The 25,851-nt window shown below is 38.1% G+C and overlaps 1 protein-coding gene across 9 annotated transcripts in view; it reads left to right on the top strand.

The window, feature by feature from the left end:
* The window catches only part of LRBA (LPS responsive beige-like anchor protein), a 549,006-nt gene that overhangs the window by 269,022 nt on the left and 254,133 nt on the right, over nt 1-25,851 (top strand). For all 9 annotated transcript variants that reach the window (XM_043545801.1, XM_043545802.1, XM_037897376.2 and 6 more), the window contains exon 38: nt 20,885-21,009. In XM_043545801.1, the coding sequence (XP_043401736.1) occupies nt 20,885-21,009 (125 nt within the window). The remainder of the gene's footprint in view (nt 1-20,884; nt 21,010-25,851) is intronic.

The following is a 25,851-nucleotide window of genomic DNA, read 5'->3' as shown; positions in this document are numbered from 1 at the left end:
AGTCTGTGTTTAAGTCCATTGTCCTTATTCTGCAGCTTTCACTCCTCCTTTTCCTTAGAATCATGAAAAGGATTCTAGCCACTGCTTCAAGCATCCCCTGCAATTGTGAAACCACTGGTTGATGGCACCCATTAATGCCTTTTAGCATAAAAATATCCCACTGACTTCTGCTCAGCCTTCCAATAGTTTAATATGTTGACACCCTGAATGACTTCTCACCCAGAAGGAAAGAAGAATAATGGTGTTGCAGGGAAGAGAGCATTGGGTGCTGGGAGATGGAAACGAAGGCATGCACAGAGACCCTGGCATGGGGGAAATGGGACACACAGAACTGCTAGTTGGGGAGGAGAAGAGTGGGGGACTGTCGTATGGGGGAAAAGAGGAGGCACACAGCCCCTATCATAGGAGGGCAGTGAAAATGGGAGTATGGAGAGGAGACAGAGCACCTTGCATGGGGAGAAGGAAGAAATGGGGAGAAAGGAATAATGAGTGTTCACACAGGGATGAGAATGGAGGAAGTGGGGAATGGAGGGCACACAGAATCCCTGGTGGAGGGAGATTCTGAGAGCCAGTAAAAGAGAAAGGTGCTTGGGGGAAATAGGGGGTGCACACAGAGCCCCTGCCATGGGGAGGAGAAGATGGCAAACAGATCCCCTGGCAGGGGGCAGATTGGGAGGAATTAGAAGGAGTCCCTGAAATAGAGGAGGATGGGAGAGTGGCAGGGAGCTTGTGTGGGGCGGTGGGGGTGGGGGAAATGGAGCCCTGGTGTGTGCAATAAATTTGTCCTACACAAGCTGTGAAGAATACTGTACTACGTTATATCGAATGCTTATCTGTGACTTATTTTATAAGTCTCAATACTCTGATTTGCTTGTTCAACACTGGTAACTAGATTATAATGCAGTCTTCCAGTACGCAGAGATTTTTGTTTTACCTAACTGATAAAAGCTCTTCCTCTTTTGGGATCTTTGATACTGTTGGAAACAACTTGCTGATTTAACTGTGGATGTGGCAGGAGGGCCAGAGTTGCTTATGGTAGCTTTCTGTTTTCTCATGGAGCAATTCCAGAAGTTTGTGTTGGGCAATCGCTCTTGCTATGAGGGATCTCGTTTATGGTGTCCCACAGTGCCTGAACTATCCACCTTTGTTTCAGCATATGTGAAATTGCTGGAGGAGATTATGAAGTGGGCCATTTGTTTCATTGGCTGAGCAAAGCAAGGCTTTATGTTCAACTTGATGGCATTTCTCTGTTTGTCTGTAACACTAACTTCTGAATGTTGTATCTGATCGATTCCAAAATTTCACAGAACGTTGTAGACATCAGTGAGCAGAATCCTGTTGATTTTGGTGAAAACTGGAAAATCGGAAGGAGGGAAATGGGGGGACATATAAAGTCACACACATGTTTAACTCCTTCTGTAATTGTTTTTAGATTAAAGAACCAACTAGTTGATGCTATTTGATAGAAAATTACCTCCTAACTAAAATAGTTATACCAGTACAAATTCTTTGTGTTGAACAGCCCTAAAAGCAATATTAACTATGGTGAGAGAAGACCACAGTATTGTTTAATTGTGTTAAAGTATTTGGCAAATTGTTGTTTAAATGTTTGACTAAGTACTTCATGATTGTGTACTTGTATTGATGATATTGTAAGATAGTCCCTCTAGAGCAATGTTTCTCAGCCCATGAGGTTATGACTTTTCCTTCTGGCTCCCAGTTCAAGTTTCCTTGCCCTCCCAGCCCCAATCTCTAATATCTCCAGTGTTAATCGCTTCTTCCCCTCCCACAAGGTTCCTTGTTCCAGTCTACTACCCCCCCATTCACCCTACAGGTCTGACTCCTGTTCCTTCTTCATTTGAATTGGGCAGCTTCTGGCCCCCTGTTGACTGGCCCAGCGGAAAGTAGAGGAGAGATGAGCTCCCTATGTTCAGTTGAGGTGTCCAGATCTGGCAAAGCCATGAGCAGCTCAGAGTTATAATTGCACTGAAAGTCCTGCTCAGTCCTGAGTTGGAGCATGCTTAGCAAGATGGAATATTCCAGGAATTCAGCTGCTAAAAATATAAGAAGTCCCTACTGAGTATGTGTGGACTGAGATTTGTCAAAGGCTTATGATTTGGCCATATTGGGGCAGATTTTCACAGGGACGGTAAAGGCACATCCCTGACACGGGCCACTGCTTGCCAAAGTTCAAGTCCATAAAAGCACTAGAATTTTTCAAATAAAAGGTCTCCAGAATTTTTTAACGTGGGCATACATGTCTTTTTCCCTAGCCTTTTTCTCAGAAATAGCCCAGAAAATTCAGCCTGAGGCAGACACCCTGCATGGAAATTTCAGCCCAAACGGTTAAAGTAGGGAGAGTTATAAGCAATTGAAAACAGGTTTTATCAACGGGAAGTGTCATGGCAACCTTAAAAATATAAAGTGTACCAACCCTACCTATAATATAGTGCATACAACTAAGCTTTTTAAATATATATTATGCAACAAAACTTTGCTAGTTCTTTGTATGTATAAGAACAATTTTGAGATGCTGACTATTCAGTGAGCATTTCAGTGTTTTATCAAGTGGGCAGGGATTTTTTGTTCAGATTTCCACTGTGGTCTCTGACACTTGTCAATGATTTCTGCAGTGTTTTAAATCATATAAGTGCCCCCCAAAACCTTTGTATTGAACTGATTTAATAAATTACGAGTTAATAAGTACAGACATGATTTTTCAGAGTGAGGTGATAGTAGGCAGATCTCAGGCTGCAGCAATGCATGGAGAAAAGGAAAGTTCAGAAGTCAGAGTCCAAGATTCTGGATCTGAAAAGCAGAAGGGAAATGGATGAACTAGAGATACAACAAAAGAGTACTTCACTATCAAAATAAGTAATATTTCTTGATCAATTAAAGACTATTAAAATATACCCAGCTGTTGATATACTTCAGGCAGGGGTATGTGTGTGCACGCGCGCACAATTATGCAGAATTTAAGAGGTTCGATAGAACTGTTGCTACATGAGAAGAAATAAGAGCTGCCAGTAGAAGAACAATTAAACATAACATAATTTCCTAATTTACTACATAAGCAGTTGCTATTGTTGCACAAGAGGTTGTGTGATTGTGAACTGTGGGAGGCGGGGAGGTGTCTATGTAAATAGGGTAAGAGGCAATAAAGTAAAACAAACCTCTACAACCTGATGTAGTATTTGAAGTGCAGTTGGACCACCAGACACAGCGCGGCTAAAGAGGGGGTAGCGTTTGGAGGATTGCGTGGTCAGTGTCAAATGTTGCAGCAAGGTCAAGTAAGATTAGTAGTTTGGAGAAGCCATGGCCAGTAGAATAGCAGAAGTTACTGAGTCACCACGAGTGGGGAGGTCTGGATGGTATGGCAGCTGGGATGGATAAAGGATTCGGTGAGGTGTTTTGATAGCAATTTACTTTTCCAGTATGTTGCTCAGAAAAGGTAAGTTGATTGTGGACTGGTTGTTTTCAACCAGTGTTGGTTTTGTCATGTACTAGAGAAAAGTACAATCAGTCTTAATTTGATTTCTCACTTTTCATGACTTTGTATAAAGTCTTGCGGTTTTGGAACAGGATAGTGTTTTTATGAAGATCTTATTTTTAAACATTTAAATGAGGGTCCTTGCATCCTTAAGTGTTGAGTAGTTCTCAAAATTGATTTAAATCAGATTCTTTAATATGTTTTTGTTTCCTTGTTGGTGTAAGTAGGACAAGACTGCAACAATGCTGTTGAGTTGAACTTGGATGGGGAGGTCTTTGCTACAGTTTGTCATTAATTCCATATAAACCTACTTTCTATAAAAGTGAGTTAATGACTTGCTGATAGATTTTATCTTTTTTGCGGTTTTTAAAATTTGCTTAGAATAGCTATTGTTCAATAATAAGGAATAAACAAAGGAAGGTAAACTTTTTAAGGTTAGACTTAATAGCTAAAACAAAAAGCTTAAAGAACTACAATGCTTGTGTGGTTAATACTGTTCAATGTATTAATATGAATTTTTATAAAAAAATACTGTGATCACCATCAATTTTAAATGGTTAGGGTTAGCATAACCTGAAATCTAGGGACAGAAAATTTTGCTATCAGTAACATTCTATTTTGTGGTGAAATGAAAGCTTATAAAATCATATTTGTTACTATTAGTATGTTTAGAGGGCATAAGTAACAGGTTAAAGGGGAGGAGAAGTCAAAAATATAACAAGTACTTCATATCATTTTCTTTCAACCTTAACACTTCACCATGAACATTATAAATGACTCTTTCTCCTTTAGGAACTGACTTGCTTTAGAATGATTGTATGAAATAATATGTGTTTTGCATGTCCTGTTTGTAATGATAAAGGTCATATAGTATCATTTACATAATCTCCAGCCAGAAATGAACTCCAGCAATATCTTCTGTATAACATATACATTATCTGAGGTTTAAAACTCTCATTATTCATGAAAGTTAATTTTACAGTGGGTGTGAATGATCTATCTTATGGCTGCTTTTTTGATCATTCTATAAATAATATGGAGCAAAGCCTGCACAAATAGCAGGAAACCAGTAAAGAGTGATGCATTTGCCTGACTCTCTGTATACCCGATTGGATCTTGATTGATGGCAATCATTTGTCTTGTCAAAAAAAGGAGAAAAATTCAGACATTGAAATAAGAGTGCTATCAAACTTTCTACAATGGCAGAAAGATTCTATTAATGTGGCCTCAGAGTATTAACTGTCTCTGTTGGGAAATGATAAAGAATGTTAATTTTTTTTCTGGAGCATGTTTAAGTGTAAAATGCATTATTTTGTCTACGTGGTAAGACTAAAAGTGGCATACTTCAGATTTATAACATGCTGGAATTGGAAGTAAAACAAAACAAAACGTAAATTAGAAAAAATAGAAAAGAGAAATAAAAGCCTAATAGGATAGCTTAATCCTTCTGATTTTGATTTCTCCACAAAACAATAAAAGTTTAAGTAGCATAGTGTCGTAAAATCCTTAATGCTGCATTCCATTTGATACTGGAGCTTTGAAGACTAACTTCAAAGAAGGCTGAACAAGAACCAAAGAAAAAGATATAAAATAAACAAAAATTGGAAAACTTAGTCATGGAAATCCTTTTTTATGTCAAACCTAAGAATACTGACCTACTACTTTAAAGGGACTTTAAGTCAACTTCCTCATTAATTAAGCTTAAACTTCTAGAAATAAAAAGCATGTGGTTGTGGGTAGTTGTGTGTTCTTTGTTTTTTTTTTAAAGAAAGTGTGATATATGACAAAACAGTGCTGGGAGCAGTAGAATATTTTTTCCTACATATAAAGGAAGGAAAGACTTCCAGTAATTACTTGGTTTGCCATATCACATATGTTCTGTGAATTTTATTATACGGTTGTTATCAGTTCTAGCTCTTTTAAAGTAAATATTAGAGTAGAGGTCTAATTACTAAAATACTAAAGTTCCAAAATTATTAACATAGCACACTTGGCTCAATAAATACTGCTACTTCAGCCTAGTAACATTACCGCCATGTTGTTTCTAAATTCTTAAGGCATATAGTTGAAAAATAAATGTTTATTCATTGTTTAGTGTTTACTATTCCATTGATAACTTTTAAAATTAAATGGCTGAGAGATTTTAGTGTAAAAGACAGCTGAAAGAGAGGCAGAGTCTAGTGGTTTCAGAACGAAATTGGGAATCTGTAACTAGAGAGTTCTAATACTAGTTCTTACACTAATGTCCTCTGTGCCCTTGAGCAAGTCTTTCTACACAAACATCTTTGTAAAAAAAAAAAAAAAAAAAGTCCTGGCTTTGTGCTATCAACAGTGCAGCTCCTCCTGTGGTGTAATTGAGATCGCTAGTGTATGCCACTTATCAGTGTTTTAACACCATGTTGCCTGTTCCTGCTCAGAAAAACTCTTGGCGACATGGCTGTTAAAATGCCAGTAACTTCTGGTGGCTACCTATGCTACTACTCAGACTGTTGCTACTCCTGCACAGATGATGGTACAGTTCTGGGTTGTTGTTTTTTTATTTAATAGTAAATGCTAGTGTAGATAAAACCTCTAATCCTCAGTACCCCATCTGTAAAATTAGAGATACCTGCCTATCTACCTGACTGCAAGATCAGTTCATGTTTGGGAAGTTCTTTGAAAATGTAAGTGCTGTATACTAATATCTGTTACTTGTCAAGTGCCCCAAAATACACTAAGCACCTTGCAAAATAAGTAGAGGAAGAGTCGATGCCCCATAGAACATAACTTTGTACATAGTATCAGTTGTCTACACAATGAGAATGTGTCTTCCAGTTTATTAAGGGTTTGTGTAAATGGTTTCTGATGATTGAGGGAAGTTTATGGATAGATTTTGATTCTGTATGCATTTCTACAGCACCTTTCACTGCAGTTTCTGAGCTCTCATAATTCTGCTTAATGCTCTAATGTTCTTTACATATTGAAAGTGCTGTACAAACATAACAAATTCTCAAAGCACTTCTTTGGGGTAGAAAATGTTATCCCTGTTCTGCAGAGGGGAAAATGAGGTAGAGAGGTGAAGTGACTTTCCCAAGGACATGCAATGAGTCACTGACTTAGCTGGCATTAGAATCCAGAACTCCCTGATTCCCAGTTATTGATTCATTCCTCCAGGCTAATGTTGCCACAACATAATAACTGCAAAATGATTATTGCAATATGTACTGCAGATGAAGCCCAAAAAAGTGAATAGAACATAAAAATGCCAGATACCACTGTGATACACAAACCTAGACAGAGGAAACAAGGACATTTTGGGTTAAGATTTTCACATAGATTTTAATCCTACTGCTTAAGGTCTCAAGCATTCAAACTCATACACTATAAGGTTCTCTATCAGTGTATGCCACACAGCACTTTAGATGCTTCTTTAGGAATTAATTGTAATAGCTGGTACATGTTGTAGTCACTCCATGTATGATGCATACTGGGGAGATAAATATTTCCCTAGCAGGAGTGTGTACTATAAAACACTGTATTTCATAGATTCGTTCATTCCAGGGCCACAAGGAACCACCATTGTGATAATCTTAGTCTGACCTTCTACATATACAGGCCATAGAAATTTCGCAAAATAATTCCCAAGCACTGGGATAATTCCCAATAAACTACTGAATTAAAAGTCATGTATCATTCCCTTCCCTTAATATAAACATTTACCTTAAAAAGAATATACTCTAAAATTCTGATTTACCAAACTCTGGTTAATCAAAATTCTCAGGAGTTGTATTCAAAAAGTCTGTGCTTCCACCCTTACATACTGAAGATGATGTTGGCCAGTTCTGTAGATTAGCTAGCTTTAAAAGGTCAATGCTGATTGGAAAACAGGCTATTCTACAGCCAACCAATCATTATCTCTTCACTGTTACCTAGGTTTGGGGAAATCCTCGGTGTAGTCTTTTCAAAATGCATAGGCGACTCCTCTGTCTTACTGAACCCTGTCTTTCTAAAGGCTTCCAGCGTCCTCCATCTCTGGGATTTTGGAGTCATGCTGAATTGAACAAACATATGAAATACAAACTGAAACTTGAATTTTCTTAAAATAGCAGAGCAATATTTCTTCAATTATTTTTGTGGCTCAAGTCTGCTGATGGGTGGAAGTTGACAAGTTAAACATAGCCGTCAGAAGTAGTCTTTGTATATATGTTCATTTTCAAAGGGACACAAGGTCTACATTATGTACACAAACAAGAATAAGAAGATAATGCCTGTGCTAGTCTTGATCAGTTTTCCAACGGTTTAGTAGGTCTCTCTTTGTGTTGCATAAACGTAGATGCTTGCTAGGAGTTAATTCAGTCTGAAGATGACGAATTGCTCTCCCTTACTTGGCATGATGGGGAATCAAAATTGTTCATTAGTTTAAAAAAAAAATCAGTTTCTTCTGGGGTATCTCCTCCAGTAATGCTATGTAACAGTCCTCTCTTGTAGGTTCTCACTTTGATTCCCAACTGGCTGTTTATATGGCTATTTATCTAGCCATAAACGCCAGAAGCACCATTCTTTTCATATTTTACTTCAGTCTTCTCTTCACCTAAACTAAGATTTATTTCTAAGTCTATCATATATGCAAGATACTTGTTTATGCTTGACTAGAATTACCTTACTTTCAGATGTGTCCATGAAAAAAATATTTCCTATATTTAAAGAACTAAATTGAGGATGAAATATGTCTGATCTTATAGCAGCGTTAGGAGCATTAATAAAGCTTCAGCAACTAACTTAGAAATGAGAAAAAATATTGTTTGTAATTTTTGTATAGTATTGGACAGTCTTGAATTTCTAGCCTAAATAGAGAGCTAGTATTTTATGGTAAAATTGACTTCAGTTCTTCTGCAAAAGTGTTCCTAGACCTTTTATTTCTTCCAGTGGAAGGAGGGTTACTGACATGCCGTTTGCTTACACTTGTGCCAACCCTGCTGTGTTGCTCCATCTAGTTTCTTTTATCCCCCATGTTTCAGGTGCTGAGCAGGAAAAAGTGTTCCACAGGGCCTCCAGTATCTTGGGCAGGGGAGAACATTCGTGGTTGTTTCTTCAGCTGAGTAGTTACAGAAGATATGGGGCCTTATATATAATCATAAGATATAGATAATTATACACACACATACTAGAGCTGGTTTTATATTTTAAATGTGTTTTTGATTAAAGAATGAGAAATAGCCAATTTTCACCAAATTTATCAGGTTTTTCACAAAAAAAAAGAGCTCAAAATTGTCCATTGTTGAAATGCCATTCCCGCAAAAAATTAGTTTTGTGTTGCAGACTCATTAACTTTTGAAGAAAAATGTTGACAAAAATGAAAAAAGTTCTCATTTTCATGAAAAAATTTCATGGGAACAAAAAACTTCCTGACCAAATCTATGGAAGGCAAGATTCCATTCATTTAAAAATATAGCTATTTTCCTTACATACTAAGTGTTTTAAATTTCAGCTTGTGAGATTTTTTCCCCTTACTTAGAGACTGCACTTATGCTGGTCTGTTCAATTTTGTATTAGCTATAACACTGTACTGTGTATATGTACAGTGTTGAAGGTTTTCTCCCTATACTGTGCATTTGCTCATAGGTGTGAGTGTGCATAGGTATCAAACATAATAATGTTTGTGATAAAATAACTTGGATTATTAAAACTGATTTCCTGCTATAATTAAGGTAAATATTAGTTAAGTTAATTCAGCTTAGGAGGACATAATAGCCTGATAAAGTGTGTTCTAATAGAGCTTTGAAGTCATTTTATGTACCTTATTAACTAGTGTTGAGTTTGTCTCAAAAGACAGGAATTTTGTTCATTTACATTGGAAAATACACATTTTAAAATCTCATCTGTTTTTCAATTTGAATGTGGTAATCGGCAAACAGGTACTTAATGTTATGACCGAACAACAAAAACTTACGGATATTCAGGTCACCATAATGACCCATTTGGGGGTATGACAGTATAGGGTGTGATGCAATATACCTAAATTACTACATAAAGATGAGCCCAATAAATTACAAGTGACAGTGTCTTCAACAAGTGACAGCATCAAGAAATTACATACAGAAAGAACTAATATTGCATACGGGGAAATATAAGGGATGGTATAGTTGTTACAGAGAGAATGTTTTGTTCTCCCATTCATGCTTATGGAGTTAAGTGGATAACTCATGTATATGAGGCGTTTCCTAGGTGAATCCCTAAGGATATCTTCCCTTTCTCCTTTTCTGTATCCCTATCATTTTGTTTTGTGATGATTAACTGCAACATAATAAATATGCATATATCTGATTCTCGAGCACATAGAAGGAATCCTCCATTCTGGAGATCAAACTAAGGCTAAACAAATTGCTGAAACTTTTTATTTTGGCACTTAAAATGCTACTCTCCTATAAACACTGGAATTGCATCACAGTCTAAGTCTTTGTTTACATTACCGCTTTTGTCAGTAAAACTTTTGTCAGTCGGGTATTAAAAAAACAACACCCCTCTGACCAACATAAGTTACATTGACAAAAGTGCAGGTGTGGACAGCACTATGTCTGTAGGAGAGGCTCTCCTGCTGACATAGCTAGCACTGCTCAATGGGGGTGGTTTAATTATGCTGGCTGGAGAGCTCTCTCCTGCTGGCAAAGAGTGGCTACACTACAGCTGTGCTGCTGTAAGGTCCGTAGTGTAGACATAACCTAAGCCTGCTACTTCTGGCCACAGTAAACAGCTCTTCTCAGCAGCTCTGCTCTGAAGTTGAGGATTTAGGCCACTGATTTTTGAGTTTTGTCAAACATCTTCACTTCTCTGTTCTTTCCACTCTTCCTGATGATCTGTACTGGGACTGTGGCCTACGGGGCTTAGTGGTGCTGCCGCAACCTTGCACCCTGTGTGCAGGCATTGTACGCTACCCAGAAATGGTCATGGCTGCCCCCATTCTTCACTTTCTCTCTCAGATATCACTGCTCACCAGGGAGAGTCTGTCAGGGGTGCTGAGTGGACTGGCTGAAGTTTGCTCCTCATTGTATGTGGCTCTTATTGTCAGAGGTGAATGACGGGATATCTTCAGAGAATGAAGTGATGTCTAGTGCAGACATAGACAAAAGTAGGATTTGTAGGGATTATGGCCAGCCTCTGAAGGGAATCCATTCTGCCACCTGGATTTGCGCTGCCCCTACCCTCCGCTCTGGCTCCCTGAATCTGGCAACACCATACTCAGTGCAGGGTAACCCCTCTGCCCACAGGGTGGATTCAAGATGCCTGAAGATGCTCCTACACCTTAAGGACATGCACCTTGTGGGGTCACATTACAATCCACTGAAAATGCCTTACCAGTGTTATGGGGATTATGCTTGGAGGGAGCCCACATCCATGGTTCTGCCAACCCAACAGCCTCTTTCTCCAGCCACATTGGTGGTTCCTGGAGATAAGCCTCCAAGCACGGATATGAATGAATCCCATCAATTCTTCCCTGTCCTTGTTGGGAAGAAGGCTTCCATAATTGTTCAAAAATTCTCTATGAAAGCTTCTAAGAGAGTGTCCCAAGAGGTCTCTATTGCCTCTGTGGAGAGTGAATTATTTTCCTTCTCTAACTTCTCTCTTGGAGAGTCAGGCTCAAAATCCAGAACTTTTGAATGGCGTTATTGATAAATGTATCCTTTCTATTAAATAAGATGCTGGCCATCCAAGAAAGGAAAGCTCATCTACTTGATTCCATTGGTAAGGTTTGCCTTAGGGATCAAAGCAAAAATATACTGCCTTTTCACTCCTGAACTCTTTGGAGAATTCTGGAGCTTGTGCTAAATAAAGCCACTAAATATAAGTAGGCAACCTTTCTTGTTGTTCTGCATTTATGCTTCCCTGTTATGGCTTTTCTTCCTGATCCTATCCTGTAAGGTTAGATTTAATGTATAAGTTTCAATGCCAGCACTTGAACAAAGTATCCTATCCTTAACACATGACCAGTCAATGTTTCCACTTTGTTCAGTCCCACTATTTCTTACAAGTTTGTCTCTTGGTAGAGCCCTGCCTTAATGGGAACTATGAAAAAGATGTGACGGGTTGGATCACAGAAAACCCCTTGGCAACTGCCAACTGATGTGTTGAGACTACTTCTACCCCTGCTTTCTTGCCAGCTTGGGACTCCAATGCCTTGCCTGGTTTGAGCCAGACACGCTAGCCTGCTGCAAACCCAGGCCCAGGTCTGAATAATGTCCCCCAAAACTACAGGCTTAACTGAAAACAGCTTAAGAAGTGTTCCTGTCTCTAACATTCAGATGCCCAGCTCCCAATGGGGTCCAAACCCCAAATAAATCCATTTTACCCTGAATAAAGCTTATACAGGATAAACTCAGAAATTGTTCACCTTCTATAACACTGATAGAGAGATATGCACAGCTGTTTCTCCCTCCCCCCCCCCCCCGCTATTAATACATACTCTGGGTTAATAAGTAAAAAGTGATTTTATTAAATACAAAAAGTAGGATTTAAGTGGTTCCAAGTAATAACAGACAAAACAAAGTGAATTGCCAAGCAAAATAAAATAAAACATGCAAGTCTAAACCTAATACAGTAAGAAAACTGAATACAGACAAAATCTCACCCTCAGAGAGGTTTCAATAAGCTTCTATCACTGACTGGATGCCTTCCTAGTCTGGGCACAATTCTTTCCCCTGGTACAGCCCTTGTTCTGGCTCAGGTGGTAGCTAGGAGATTTCTTATGACTGCCACCCTCTTTGTTCTGTTCCACCCCCTTATATATCTTTTGCACAAGGCAGGAATCCTTTGTCCCTCTCTGGGTTCCCACTCCTCCTCCTAAATGGAAAAGCATCAGGTTAAAGATGGATTCCAGTTCAGGTGACATGATCACATGTCACTGTAAGACTTCAAGCCCTCATTCCTCCCAACCTGATTCACAAGAAGGCCTGCAAGCAAACAGAGCCATCCATAGTCAATTGTCCTGGTTGATGGGAGCCATCAAGATTCAAACCACCATTAATGGCCCACACTTTGCATAACTACAATAGGACCTCAATTATATTTCTAGTTGCAGATACAAGAGTGATACATTTATACAAATAGGATGACCACACTCAGTAGATTATAAGCTTTGTAATGATACCTTACAAAGAGACCTTTTGCATGAAGCATATTCCAGTTACATTATATTCACACTCATTAGCATTTTTCATAAAATCATATAGAGTGCATCGTCACAAAAGACACTGCTGCTCATCAACTAGCCATTTTATGTCACATCCCTCAGGCTTTTCTGTCTTAGATTAAGTCCCTGAAACTAATCCTGTAGTTTTGTGGTGTTAACTGCTCTGAGGTAGCCTATCCCTCACTGAGTTGTTACCTTCTGTGTACAATGCTGTTCATTATTTAACATAGCTGTTTTCTACCTTCCTTCCTTTGCATGACTATAGCGAGGCAATGTATGTGATTTTCATTCCTGGGAGGTGGGGACAATCTCCAGAACCTTCTTGCCCCATGCATTGTTAGAGATGAAGAAGCTTTAGGGAGGATATTCAAACCCCTATCAGCTTTCATTCTCTTCACCTGGTGTTTCGGTCTGGTGAGGCACCACCCCAAAGATCAATTTATGTCTCCAGCCAAAAAAGAACCTCTTCTGCTCCAGGCACTGATAGAAATTAGTCTGCAGGATTTAAGCTTTCCTTGCTTTGCCAGAGTGGAAAGGAAGCTCTGGTGAGACAGAGCCAGGGAAATTCTGATAATTCTTTGCAGGCTCTGGCTTTTTCATCTACGGGAAATGCCTATAAGCCCACCTTGCAAATTAAACCTCATGGAAGATCTTCTGATTGAGGGTCCAATGAAATGCTAAGACCCAGTTAAATTCCTACTGACAGCTTGGAACTTGAGAAGGTGAACTTTGAAAAGATGGGATCTTCAAATCAACTTGTGGATGATGTTCCACAAAAACAATGGTCCACCTCTTGAGGGTCTACTACTGTTTTTGTAAATTCTTCTGATCCTGAGGAATTGAACAGTATATGAATTACAAATCAATCCTTTCCAAATCTTTGTTGTTGGATGGCTACATCAAAGGTCTCAGCTTCAGCACCTTTTACGTTACGTAACAACATTGAGAGTTCGAAGGGTATCTTCTGGTGCAGAGCACTGTTGAAGATATCCCTGCTGAAGGTTCTAAATCCTTTGCAGACCATGTGGATGAGTCCTCACATACTTCTAAGGAACTCTAGAACAACACTCCAGTCACTTGGCATTTATACACCAGTGCTGAAGAGAAGACAGGGTAGATACCAGCCTGCCCCAAAGCCTTGACCACCACATTTCACCCTCCAGATGACAGAGACCTCCTCCAAAGCTCAGGCAGACACCAGCACAAGGGGCTCCACCTCACACTTCCACCTCGAAACAGCAATTTTGAAGCTTTGGTTGAGGCCCCGAGATGCCTCCTCTGATCCAGTTGCTGGAACCATCTTTACTTCCACTTCAGTTTGGTGACTGCTTGGTTCTCTTCTACCCAGCATGGTGATAAATCACCTTGGACAAATGGGTCTTGGAAATAATCAACAAAGGGTTCTCCATTTCATTCCCTCTCCCAGCCCTCTTCAGGGACCCTTTTCATGAACACCTTCTACAAAAAGAAATAAGCCACTTTCTGCAACTGGGAGCCATAGAACTGCTCCCATTCCAACACAGAATAAAAGGTTTTTATTCCTGTATTTATTATTTATTTATTTTATTTTTCGGTCCAAAAGAAATCCAGTGGGTGGAGACCTATCCAAGACTTGAGGAACCTCAACAAGTTTGTAAAACTACAACATTTCAAGATGGTCAAACTATCAATAATTATCCCAGCACAGGAACAGGGGGACTGGTTCTTTGCCCTTGACTTCCAAGATGCATACTTCCATATCACCATATATTCTTCCTGTAGGCGATTCCTCAGATTCGTCCTGGGTTCCAACAATTACTAGTGCACGGTATCACCCTTTGGCCTTTCTGCAGCTCCAAGGGTATTTTCCAAAGTCCTCACAGTGGTGGTGGCACACCTATGCAAACAAGGGATTGTAATATTTCCATACCTAGACGACTGCCTCCTCAACATGCAATCCAGAGTCGATGCTGTCGAAGCCATAAGTAAAATGATGGACCTCTTCTTGAGCTTTGGCCTCCATATAAACATACAAAAGTTGGTACAGCATCTGGAATTTTTGGGGGCCCATCTGTGTCCCGTACAAGCCAGAGGCTTCCTCACAAGTCACAGATTTTTGGCAGTAGTCAGTCTCATCTCCACCATGAGAACCAACCCACGGATCTCTGCCAGGACATGCCCACAGCTACTTGGTCATTTAGCAGCAGCCATGTTTGTGGTAAAACATGCCTGATTACACATGTGCTGTCTCCAGTCATGGCTACGGATAGTGTACATACCCCACAGACATAGCCTAAACAAACTCTTATCGATATCACTCAAGATCAAGGACTCATTAGACTGATGGCAACAACCTCAAAATGTCTATGTGGGTGTTCCCTTTCTCCAACCCACACCACCCTTGATACTGACAACTAAGCCTCCTTAATCAGTTGGGGAGCACATATACAGACCCATACTGTGCAGTGCAGGTGGTTCCCCTTAGAATCCACATTGCACATCAACCTCCTAGAACTATGTGCAGTCCGCAATACATGCCAACACTTTCTGCCATTGATAAGACAAAGGACCATAACAGTAATGACAGACAACATCACCTGCATTTTCTACATCAACAGATAAGAGGGAGCGAAGTCACAATGTCTGTGCTCAGAAGTGCTAAAATTGTGGAACTGGTGGATCCACCATGACGTTAATATCTCTGCCTCATACCTATCTGGATGCCAGAACACCATCACAGACTCACTGAGCAGGAGATCCTCAGAAGACCACAAGTGAGAGTTAGACACAAGTCCAGCAGCACACATTCAACCACGGGGGATTCCTAAGCATATATCTCTTTGCCAAAAATGCCAAATGTCCACAATTCTGCTCAAGAGTGGGTCTGGGTCGCCAGTCTCTGGGGGACACCTTCCTTGTTACATGGGATGCACCTCTACTCTACACCTTTCCACCTTTTCCCCTATTGTTCAGAGTGCTCCACAAGATACAGGTGGAATAAGCCACAGTCATTCTCATAGCCCCAACATGACCATGACAGATTTGGTATCTTTATCTCATGCATATGACAGCCTGTCCATCAATCACCCTACAGTTGACTCCACACCTTCTCTCGCAAGATGCAGGCCAAATCCTCCATCCCAGTCTAGAACTCCTCCATCTGAAGGCTCCTTCATGGTTCTGGGATTTGGAGATGACCTGTTCAGAAGAGGTAAAAGAGATTCTTTTAAATCACAGATGTGATAGAACTCACCATATTTATGTCTATAAATAAAAAAGATTCCGGAATTGGTGTGACACCAAACATATCCCTGCAATGAATCCTCTTTTGCCATTCATTCTAGACTGCATTCTAGAATTTAAAAATCAGGACTATCCACGAGCTCCATTTGCGTAACCCTGGCTGCCATCACTGCATTCCACCCCAGGATAGAAGGTTATTCCATATTTACCTACACGCTAACAAAAAGATTCCTTCAGGGCCTTCAAAACCTGTACCCTCAAGTATGAAACTCCACCCCATCTTGGGATACCAGCCTAGTTTTATGCTTTCTAACTGGCTCCCGATTTGAGCCCAGCTATCCTCTTTCCATCTAAATAACCGTATCTACCTTCCCTCCTTCTTCCCAAAGCCACATGGCAACCAACATGAAACCACGCTACACACCTTGGATGTCAGACAAACATTAGCCTTTTATCTTGACAGAACTAAATCTTTCAGGCACTCATCATGCTTATTCCTCTCTATTGCTGAAAGACCAAAGAGATCAGCTGTATCCAAACAACGTCTTTCCAAATAGATCTTGGCATGTACCCTCCTTTACTACCAATGATGCAAATTGCAACCCCCACCTGGAACTCAAACTCAAATTCCATTTGCTCACTGTCCACCTCGATTGCCTTTCTAAACAGCATGCTGATTACTGACCTTTGCAAAGTGGCCAATAGGGCCTCCATAGACACCTTTAGCCAATGCTATGCCATTACCAATCCGCATAAGATTCCCTACTAGGAATCACTGTCCTATCATCCTTGGTAGATGTCACTTGAAGTCCCAGCCTTCCATCTAGGGGCACTGCTCTACAGTCACCTACAGTGGAGCACCCATAGGGATGCTACTCGAAGAAGAAGAGAAGATTACTCACCTGTGCAGTAACTGAGGTTCTTTGAGATGTGTCCCCCTATCGGTGCTCCGCTACCTGCCCTCCTTCCCTCTGCTGTGGAATTCAAAAGTGGACACTGTGGTAGAGAAGAAACTGAGACCAGTTGGACCACACAGCGCTTTATAGATGCTACTCATGGCACGAGACTGGAAACAGGCACTGCTACCAAAGTTCTCTGATCCCAGGCACAGGGGGCTCTATCGCCCCTACAGTGGAGCACGCATAAGGGGACATATCTCAAAGAACCTCAGTTACTGCAATGTGAGTAACCTTCCCCTCTTCTGTGCTACGTCTGGCTTGAAATAAATGCTGGCCTAGATTTGGTCCTAAGACTCTTCCACCCTTTCATTTGGGGAATTACATTTCCCCCTCCCCCTCCCGTGAATCCCTTTTCTATCTCCACAGCTGTAGTCACCAACCCCTCCCTATGTTTGTAATGGTGCAAGAACAGCTTCAACTATACCAGGGATAATGAAGCAAGAAGTGTTTTTTCTGCAATAGCATTACACATTCATAGCATTATCCAGTTGTGTCGCTTACATTATGTTTAATTACTTCAGGTGTGAGAGTTTCAAGGTAACTCCCAGACCTAGGACTCCAGTTTTGCAGCACTGAAACAAAACCATTCGCCTAGTTAGTATACCTTGTTTTATTTGTAGTTATTTCTTATAACTAGTGAGAGCAAATAGGTTTTTTGATATTCTTGTTCTTGAGATGACCATCTGTGGTATACTAAGCTTGAAGAACATTTCCTGTGGACCACAGTGAAGTGAATGCTCCTTTTTAATTTTTCTAGTAATAATATGTTCATGATCTTGTGCTGTATTTTATGTCAGTTGTAGTACATTTCATGTAATCCATGAATAATGGTAATTTTCTATTCAGCAGTAGTTGCACAGGAATAGGGAGGACATCTTAAGGAAGAGGAAGACAGTCAGGCAGTCATCTTGAATCTTAGTAATTCTTGAAAAAAAATTAATGAAATATTTTTTGAAGGAAATGTTTAATTTGAAGTAGTTTTCTACGCTCATTCAATACTGTTACTGAGGAACTGCTAATTACTCTGGACCATGTTAGTAGGATCCCTAGCCAACCTATACACATCATGTAACTGGCAATTCATAAGCTTTCAGATATGTGAGAAATAGACAGTCATGCATATGCACATGTATTTTTGCTAATTGACTACTCCAGTCCATACAGCACCTTCAGTCCATGTAGCAACCTCTACAGCAGGGCCAGAAAGTTTTTCAGTCAGACATCCAGTTATAGACGTCATCAATTCTCTAGCAATCCAAGATCTTAGCAGTTTACTTCTATAAAGCTACACTCCTTTAGCAGTCTAATTCTATCACTCAGATTCTGGCAAAGTGATATTTTTGTCTGTCTCCTCCTGCCTACAGTCTCAACTTAACACAAGGGTATGAAGGTTAGGTGATGTATTATTGCTTTGGTTTGGATTTTTAATAAATTTCAATAATTATTTGATTAATTCCATAACTGTTACACTATTAAATGTGGCTTAAATTGATATCAGTGTGTATTAATGACCAGGGGATCTACTCTTTTAGAACAGGTAATATTTAATTGTGAGCCTGAAGGTCTATTGCTATGCAACTGCTCAGTAGGTTAGTTTCTGTGTGAAAGGGTATAAGTTTTCCATTTGCTTGCCTTGAGGATTAGTCCCAAAATAAACAAACCTAATAGTTTACTTGCTGTTGTTTGTGAATAATTGACAGATGCGTAAGGGGCATGATATCCTTTACAAATTTCTTACACTTAATCAAAAATAAGATTAGATGCTAAAGATATATTGAATTATGTTACAGAATGATCTGTTGTGCCTAAGCCTGTTATATCTAATTTTTCTAATAATTTTAGTATAGTTGCTTAACATGTCATATTTTAATTGTTATCAATAAGAACAGAATCGCTTAATTCCATCAAAAGTACAGAAAGATAGATGGATGACAAATTAATAATTTACCGTATTTGCATAATACGGTGGCACAGAGCATCAGAAGGATTGATGGCAGAAGAGGTTAACAAATTTTAGCAGCTTCCATTAGCTTTTCATTGTCATATGTTTGTGGTGCTGACTGAAATAAGCTTTGTAGGAGATCTCAGTCTAGGGAACTAATTACTTGTGCCGATTGCCATACTGATGAATAGACCCTCATTGTATCATTCCCCTGAAGACGAGGAGCAGTCTGTGATTCACGACTGCATCCTGGCTGATATTTGATAATAATTTTAACAGATAAATGTAGGCAGAATGATGAAGTGCCTATCCATGCTCTACGACTATCAAAGGCATGCACATAGCCAGCTGTGTTCTGCCTTTTTTTATAATCACTAATGGAGAATTTTAAGTTATTAATCGAGCTTTGAGTAAATGTAGCTGTTCCCATGTTTTTAACAATTTTGGGCTCTTGTTTCATTTCTCTAAACTCATTGGATTTTATAATCAAATAGTTCAAGTTTTGACATGATTGAAATGTACTGTGATGTAGCTATAGATAGCAAAAATAAGACTTTCAATAAAAAGAAATGCTAACATATTAGTATGTTTTTCAAGAAGTGGCAAGATCTAAGATACCAATGTTATTTTTTTAAATAATAGAATTAGGTATAATAATTCCATGCAATTAAATATGGGATATACTTCATTTTCATGTACTTTAGTAGCTGATCATCAAATCTAGAGTTTTAAAAATTAAGTACAAGTATATCATTGTACAATGGATTGTGGCACTTATTATTTTTGTTGGAAAGCTGGATTTACCTTTAGGTATTAATCGTTTCTTTGTTCAGATTTAATTTACAAAACTAAGGACATATAGATGTCTTGTATTTTTAACATTTTGATCTGTAAATTAGTCAAGGCTATCCATTTGTCACCTTGACAGGTACACAGTTTTTTTATTAGCTCATGAAACAGAAGTAGGACTTTACTCTGTATTTTTCTATTTATCATTCCATCAGAAGTTATGTTAATAAATAAAATTAGTGTTCTGTAATTGAAGCATACAGGTTTTCTAAGTGAAGACCTTTAATGATTGTGCTGTGCAGTAGCCTTTTTTTTTTTTTTGGCTGTACCTGAAATAGGTGCTTTTGCCCATTCTCATGGTTAAAATATTTTTACAATGGTTCTCATTCATCTAACAAGATAGTAACTGGCATTTATATATGACCATATTAAAAAGATCTACGTATATTTGAAGTGTACAATGGAAAATAATGAATTTGATATAACCTCTTCTAGATGGAAATTTTTAAAAGTATGCCTTCAATATAGCAATTATTTCACATCATAACATGTAGTTTTTAATTAAATGTAAAAATACAACTACATAAAGCAGAAATCCAATCTGATTTGCTTGAAAATAGATTGCTATTTCACTCTCCTGGAATGGTTTATTTAAAAACAGTAAATGGAAAAGAAATGCATTTTCTTGTGTTGTTCTAAGCCTCAGGGGCTAAATGTAATGAATATTTTAAGAGATTATTTTAATTAAATTCCTGCACATCTAAACAGAGTAATATTTTATTATCACATACATAACCATGTAACTGAGGTATTCATTAAAGTTAACACTTTCTGGACCAAGAATTCATGGTATGATTTACTGACCTTGTGTGAAAAGGCACAAATTAGGAAGAAAAATGAAGGGGGACAGACTTTGATTAATATAGGTAATGCTATACCATATTTATAATAGCCTTTTCCCTATTCTGGTTTATAAATGCAGTCACTGAGAAAGGTGCCCTGCTGAGGCTGAAATGAGGCTGAAATCGGAGCACATGCCACTAGAGTGTGGGGAAACTGATCACACTGTCAGCAATTCATTTCAAAATGATGTATTTAGTGCTCATTTCACCTTCCAAGAAAAAAGGGAAAGGAGTTCCTTAGACTGGAAGGTGATATTGTTATTTTCAAGGACATACCTAAGTAAAAGATTGCAGAAAGGGGGGAGGTAAAAAAAAAAAAAAAAGGCAGAGCAAACAAGGAGAGCTTTATGCAGAAATTCAGCACTACCATGCTGTTTGATAATTGCTAACATATGTGACTCCTCTGTTTCATTGTAGTCGTCCTCGTGAGTTCTGGCGCCTTGACTACTGGGAAGATGACTTGCGGCGCCGGCGACGATTTGTGCGTAACCCCCTTGGATCGACACATCCTGAAGCGACACTAAAAGCAGCTGTAGAACATGGTCAGTGTAAAAACTGCTTCTTGCCAGTAGTAGCAGGTACAGTTCATGGCAATGAAGACTAGACCTTCATTCCAACAAGACATTGTTCCACATTCCGAAGGCTTGTCACTTAATTTCAAACGTTTAACAAAAAGATAAAATTGACCACTATTCATCATAAACAATGTTAATACCTCTTAAGTATATCTTAAGAGAACCTGCATGTGCAAATGTTTTACACACAATGTTTGTGTGTAACTTTGAAGCAAATGTGGATACAATTTTTCCACTAATCCCTGGATATAGTATTTGTGGTAAATTACCAATTTATATTTTAGCAAGTTGAATAGTAAATATTTCCCTATGAAAAATCCCAACCAATTGTTTCAGTTAGCTGTAATGGAAAAACGAAAGCAGTTATAAAGCAATATGGATTTCCAGAGATGCTTGTGTATTTCTATCTCCTAAATTTTAGCATGAGAATCCACCCAGAGAGAGATGCTAACAAATACCAGAGTGCAAGGTAGAGTCCAAGAAGTGATTGCTAGAGGGTAACATAGGTACCTGGTGAGTGAGAGAGGAGATAGGATTTTAATGTTTTCATATGTTCATATTTGCATCTTTTTATTGGAGAAAGCTCTACATATGTTTCCATTTCCATTATAGTGTGTATCTCTAAAATTTTAATTTAGTAACTGTTTTGAAAGCCCTGATAAACTAAAGGGAATAAATAAGCAGAGCCACTGATTGTTCCTTTGGGTTTAAAAATGTATTTAGTTTGATGATGTACTTAAATTTATTATTTTATGACTTTGAGAGCTAATTAAGATACATTAAGTAGAAAAAAATTCCATCCCCACATTTAAAATTAATTGGTTCTGATTAAAGCTGAATACTCTAAACCACAAAAGTATATGTTTTCATGAACCAGAATTATTTTTTTTAAATATTTAGCAGCCGTGTTCTTTTTGTTTTCCAATGTATGAATATGTTGTTTCTCTCTCTCTGTCAATTAATATCAATTTTAAATCATTAAGACTATTGTATGGCTCCAGAAGAGCATCATCATCTTAAAGGTTGGCCTTGGCCTAGCATCTTAACCTCTTGCACTCAGCCTTTAAGAGCCATTTCTGGAGGAAAATGCCTACAATATGTCAGCAGATATAATGCCAAATGTGACATCAGTCCTTTAAAATAAATGACCAAACAGAAAATAGTCAATAAAGTGATCTAAAAGCAATAATGGTCCCAGACCCCTACATCTTTGTCTATAGGAGAAGGAGAAACGAGATGTAGATTTAATTAGGCCACTTCTGCTTTGAGGCTTGTTTTTAATTTTGTGGGTTTTTTCTACACTATGAGTTTCAAGGGCATAAGGTGCCTTTTAGCTTATGATCCTTACGTTAGAAAGAACTGCCTCCTTTAAAACCATGTTTAGCTTCAATAAAATAGATTTTTCTCACACGTTTTGAGTTCATATTTACAATGTTGTGGTTTAAAATGAATATCTCTTTCTCCAATCTTTATATTCTGTTTATCAGATATATAAAAGTACATATACATACACATCTATATTTTAATTGCTAATCCTTTAGAGCATATCTTTATTTAGACAAACAGTTTTTCCTATGTAATTAAACACAGATTAATACAATTCCACCAACTGGAGAGATGGGTAACATTTATCAATAACCAAACTCCAATTTTTACTGTCTGTTTCTACTAGCTGATTCACATAGGAGAGAGACTCTTTTCAAAACAAAAGTAAACTAAATCCAAGTAGCCCTTGTTGATAATATATTATTGCTAGCTAATGAAAATAAAGCTGATTAAATTTCCCATCAGCTATTCCTTCTGTTCAGCATTTTTAAAAATCTTTGGCAAACTTCTGTTTTGTTTAATTTTTGATGGTGTTTTAATTTTGAAGTTTTAATTTAATGCCATAATTACTAATTGCCGTTTTCATTATTACATTAATTTTTCAGTTTCTTAAGTTAAAATATTCATTGCATAGTTAAACATAAACACAAATGCCAGATAGGTGGGTCAACTTAGTAATAATTTAGCTAGAAAGAGACTAACCAGTCATCTATCAGTATTAATACAGACTTCTGAAGTAATGAAAGAAAACAGCATTATAAATATGGACATCAAAACCTTTTCATTATTATAACAACAATAATTAATAAACAATATCAAAGCAGAAAATTCCATCCCGTGGAGATTCTGGTGATGAGACTTTCAGGCTATGCTCTCATGAGTTAGGATGATGCCAGAATTCTCAGTGGAATTGTCCTTATGTTCTATAGTTTCTCATTAATAATGTATCATGAATCATTCTATATCAATTAAATATGCACTTCTCTAAAGCAAATAAACTTTTGGCATAATGAATGCACCCCCCCCCCCTTAGCCTTTTTTTTTTTTTTTTTTTAACAGCATGACCCTAATCTGAAATCAAATATATGGATTTTGCCAAAGGATAGGAAAGTTAAGATAAATGTTTAAGTATAAATAATGAAAAAAGAAAATGTTGAATGGAACGTATTTTTAAAAGCATTTTATTTTTCAGCTAACTTATCACTCTTAAGATAGGCTGTATCTACTGTTGTTTGCATTACAGTAGTTCTAGATGTAGTCCCTGCCCCAGAGAGCTCACAGTCAAAGAAAGCTCACACTGTGAAATAGCAAAAAAAGATCCAAAAGCAATCAGACATAATACAGTAAACATACAAAAAACAACAGCAACAAAAATCAGCCCTGTTGCAGCCTAGTTATGTTTTCGTAGCAAGACCCCATCTTTTCCATGGATTGATTTGATTTGAAGGAGAGCCTCTGGTGTAGAGGTGGCAGAGTAAATACCTGAAGACTAATGTTCTCTGTTCAGGCAATCAATACCAGCCCCATGACTATACTTCTGGCTACCTTCTAGTTAAAAACAAATTTTTAATTCTGACAATTTAATTGCCCTTCCCAAGTTCACATTAACTTGCTTGGGAAACAGGGCTTCAGGTAATTTTTCAAAGGAGGAGGGGGGGGAAGAACCTCCAAAATGGTTATTTATAAAAGTCAGTCTGGCACTGTGTGTCCGCACATGGGGGAGGGGAGGGGATGTAATTTTTTCTTTCTCTAGAAATTGAACCCTAAGTTTTAAAATAAAATAACCGGCATAGAAACTGAACTTGCTTTATGGAAATTGGCAGCATCAGGCAAAGATGAACACTTTAAAATAAATTAATTTAAGCCAAAAATCCTCTGTTGTTAAAGAAGTCTGACAAAATCTAATTGATGGAAAATACTTTTATGAAATGTGTTCATGTGTGTCAGTTTAAAAAAAAACAACTTTCTGTTTGGAGTAAAATAGACTGCTGTAGTACTGTCAACTTAAACATTGCAGATTGTGCTAGTGTATCACACCATAATTGTGAAATTGACTAGAAACTGACCATGAACAGAAACAAAGCTGACTAATCAATTTTAATTGTCTAAGCTCAAGTGAAAAAGAATCAAACACACAAAAATAAAATGGTGCAAAAGAGCATTATATTTTCAATATTTCCCTTTAACTAAGTGGTGATGGTAGTGAAAGAGGGGGAAATTTTTAAATTATTTTTTAAAAATTAAATTATTTTAAATTGATACTACCTGCCTAAACTTTTAAAAATTCTTTATTTTTTTCAATTTGTCAGAAATCAACAGCTTGACATCAAGTTATCTGGTGTATAATGCTTTCTGATGATTTATCAAACTGATTTTTAAATTAAGTAGCTGCTAACCTTAAACCATGAATATAAATGAGTGATAAACAAATAGTTGCACCAACCTCCAAAAAAACCAAGCCTAGTTTTATGAAAACTTGAAATTTGGCCAGCAACACAAGATAAATCAAGATTTTAGACCCCTATCCTCCAAGTAGCTCTGCTTCATTAAAGTCAATAAGGCTCCCTACTTGCTTCAGAAATCTGCCTCCATAGAGCTCCTTGCAGGATCAGGGCCATAGTATGGAGAGGGAGAAGGAAAGAATATGGATTTGAAATAATGGAATAATTACTGTGCCATATAAGTATGATGCCAGTGGTCTCTTGTTTGCTGTATAAGACATAGACACTATGCCTCTTGGGGTATGTCTACACTGCAAAGAAAAAGCTGTGGCTGGCCCACACCGGCTTACTTGGGTTGCAGGTCTGTTTCATTGCAGTGTAGACTTTCAGGCTGGGGCTGCAGCCCAACCTCTGTACCCTCCTACCTTGCAGGGGTGGCCTCATTCTGAAAAGATGTAAGCATGCGTTTAGATCTGCAGGACTGAGGCCTAAGGCTCAAATTCTGCCAGGGAACTGCAAGAGGGTTACAGGGATTTGCATTAGCAGACACCAAAGCAGGATTTGGGACCTAAATATGAAATTATTAAATGTTTATTTTGGGGAATGCTTTTCATTCATACTTCTAAAAAGATTTACTGTTAAGAGATCACTTCCTCCCCATACACTTTTTTTTTTGCATAGTTGAGAATGTTAGCTGCTGAAGGTAGAACATCATAATACTTTTAAGTATCATTTGTTAGCATTTGACTAAACTGAATACACAAATGTGCATGTATACACATATATGCATGTGGATATGTGCGTGTATGCGTGCATGTATGCATAGACAGGATATATATGTACTGTGCTCTGTCTTGCACACACAAGTCTCAGATTTATACCTGTAGAGAGAGAACTAGAATGCTGTGTGTATAGATTGTATCTATGCAATATATCTTGTCTGTGCACAATTATGTAAATACACACACATATGTGTACATTGAATGTATGTATGTGTGTGTATATATTCCTGTATTCAGGTTAGCAGGGTGCTAACAGATGA

This window comes from Chelonia mydas, chromosome 4, assembly GCF_015237465.2.
Source record: "Chelonia mydas isolate rCheMyd1 chromosome 4, rCheMyd1.pri.v2, whole genome shotgun sequence".
Lineage (NCBI taxonomy): Eukaryota > Metazoa > Chordata > Testudines > Cheloniidae > Chelonia > Chelonia mydas.
The sequence above is the reverse complement of the archived record's forward strand: the minus strand, read 5'-3'. Positions and strand labels throughout refer to the sequence as shown.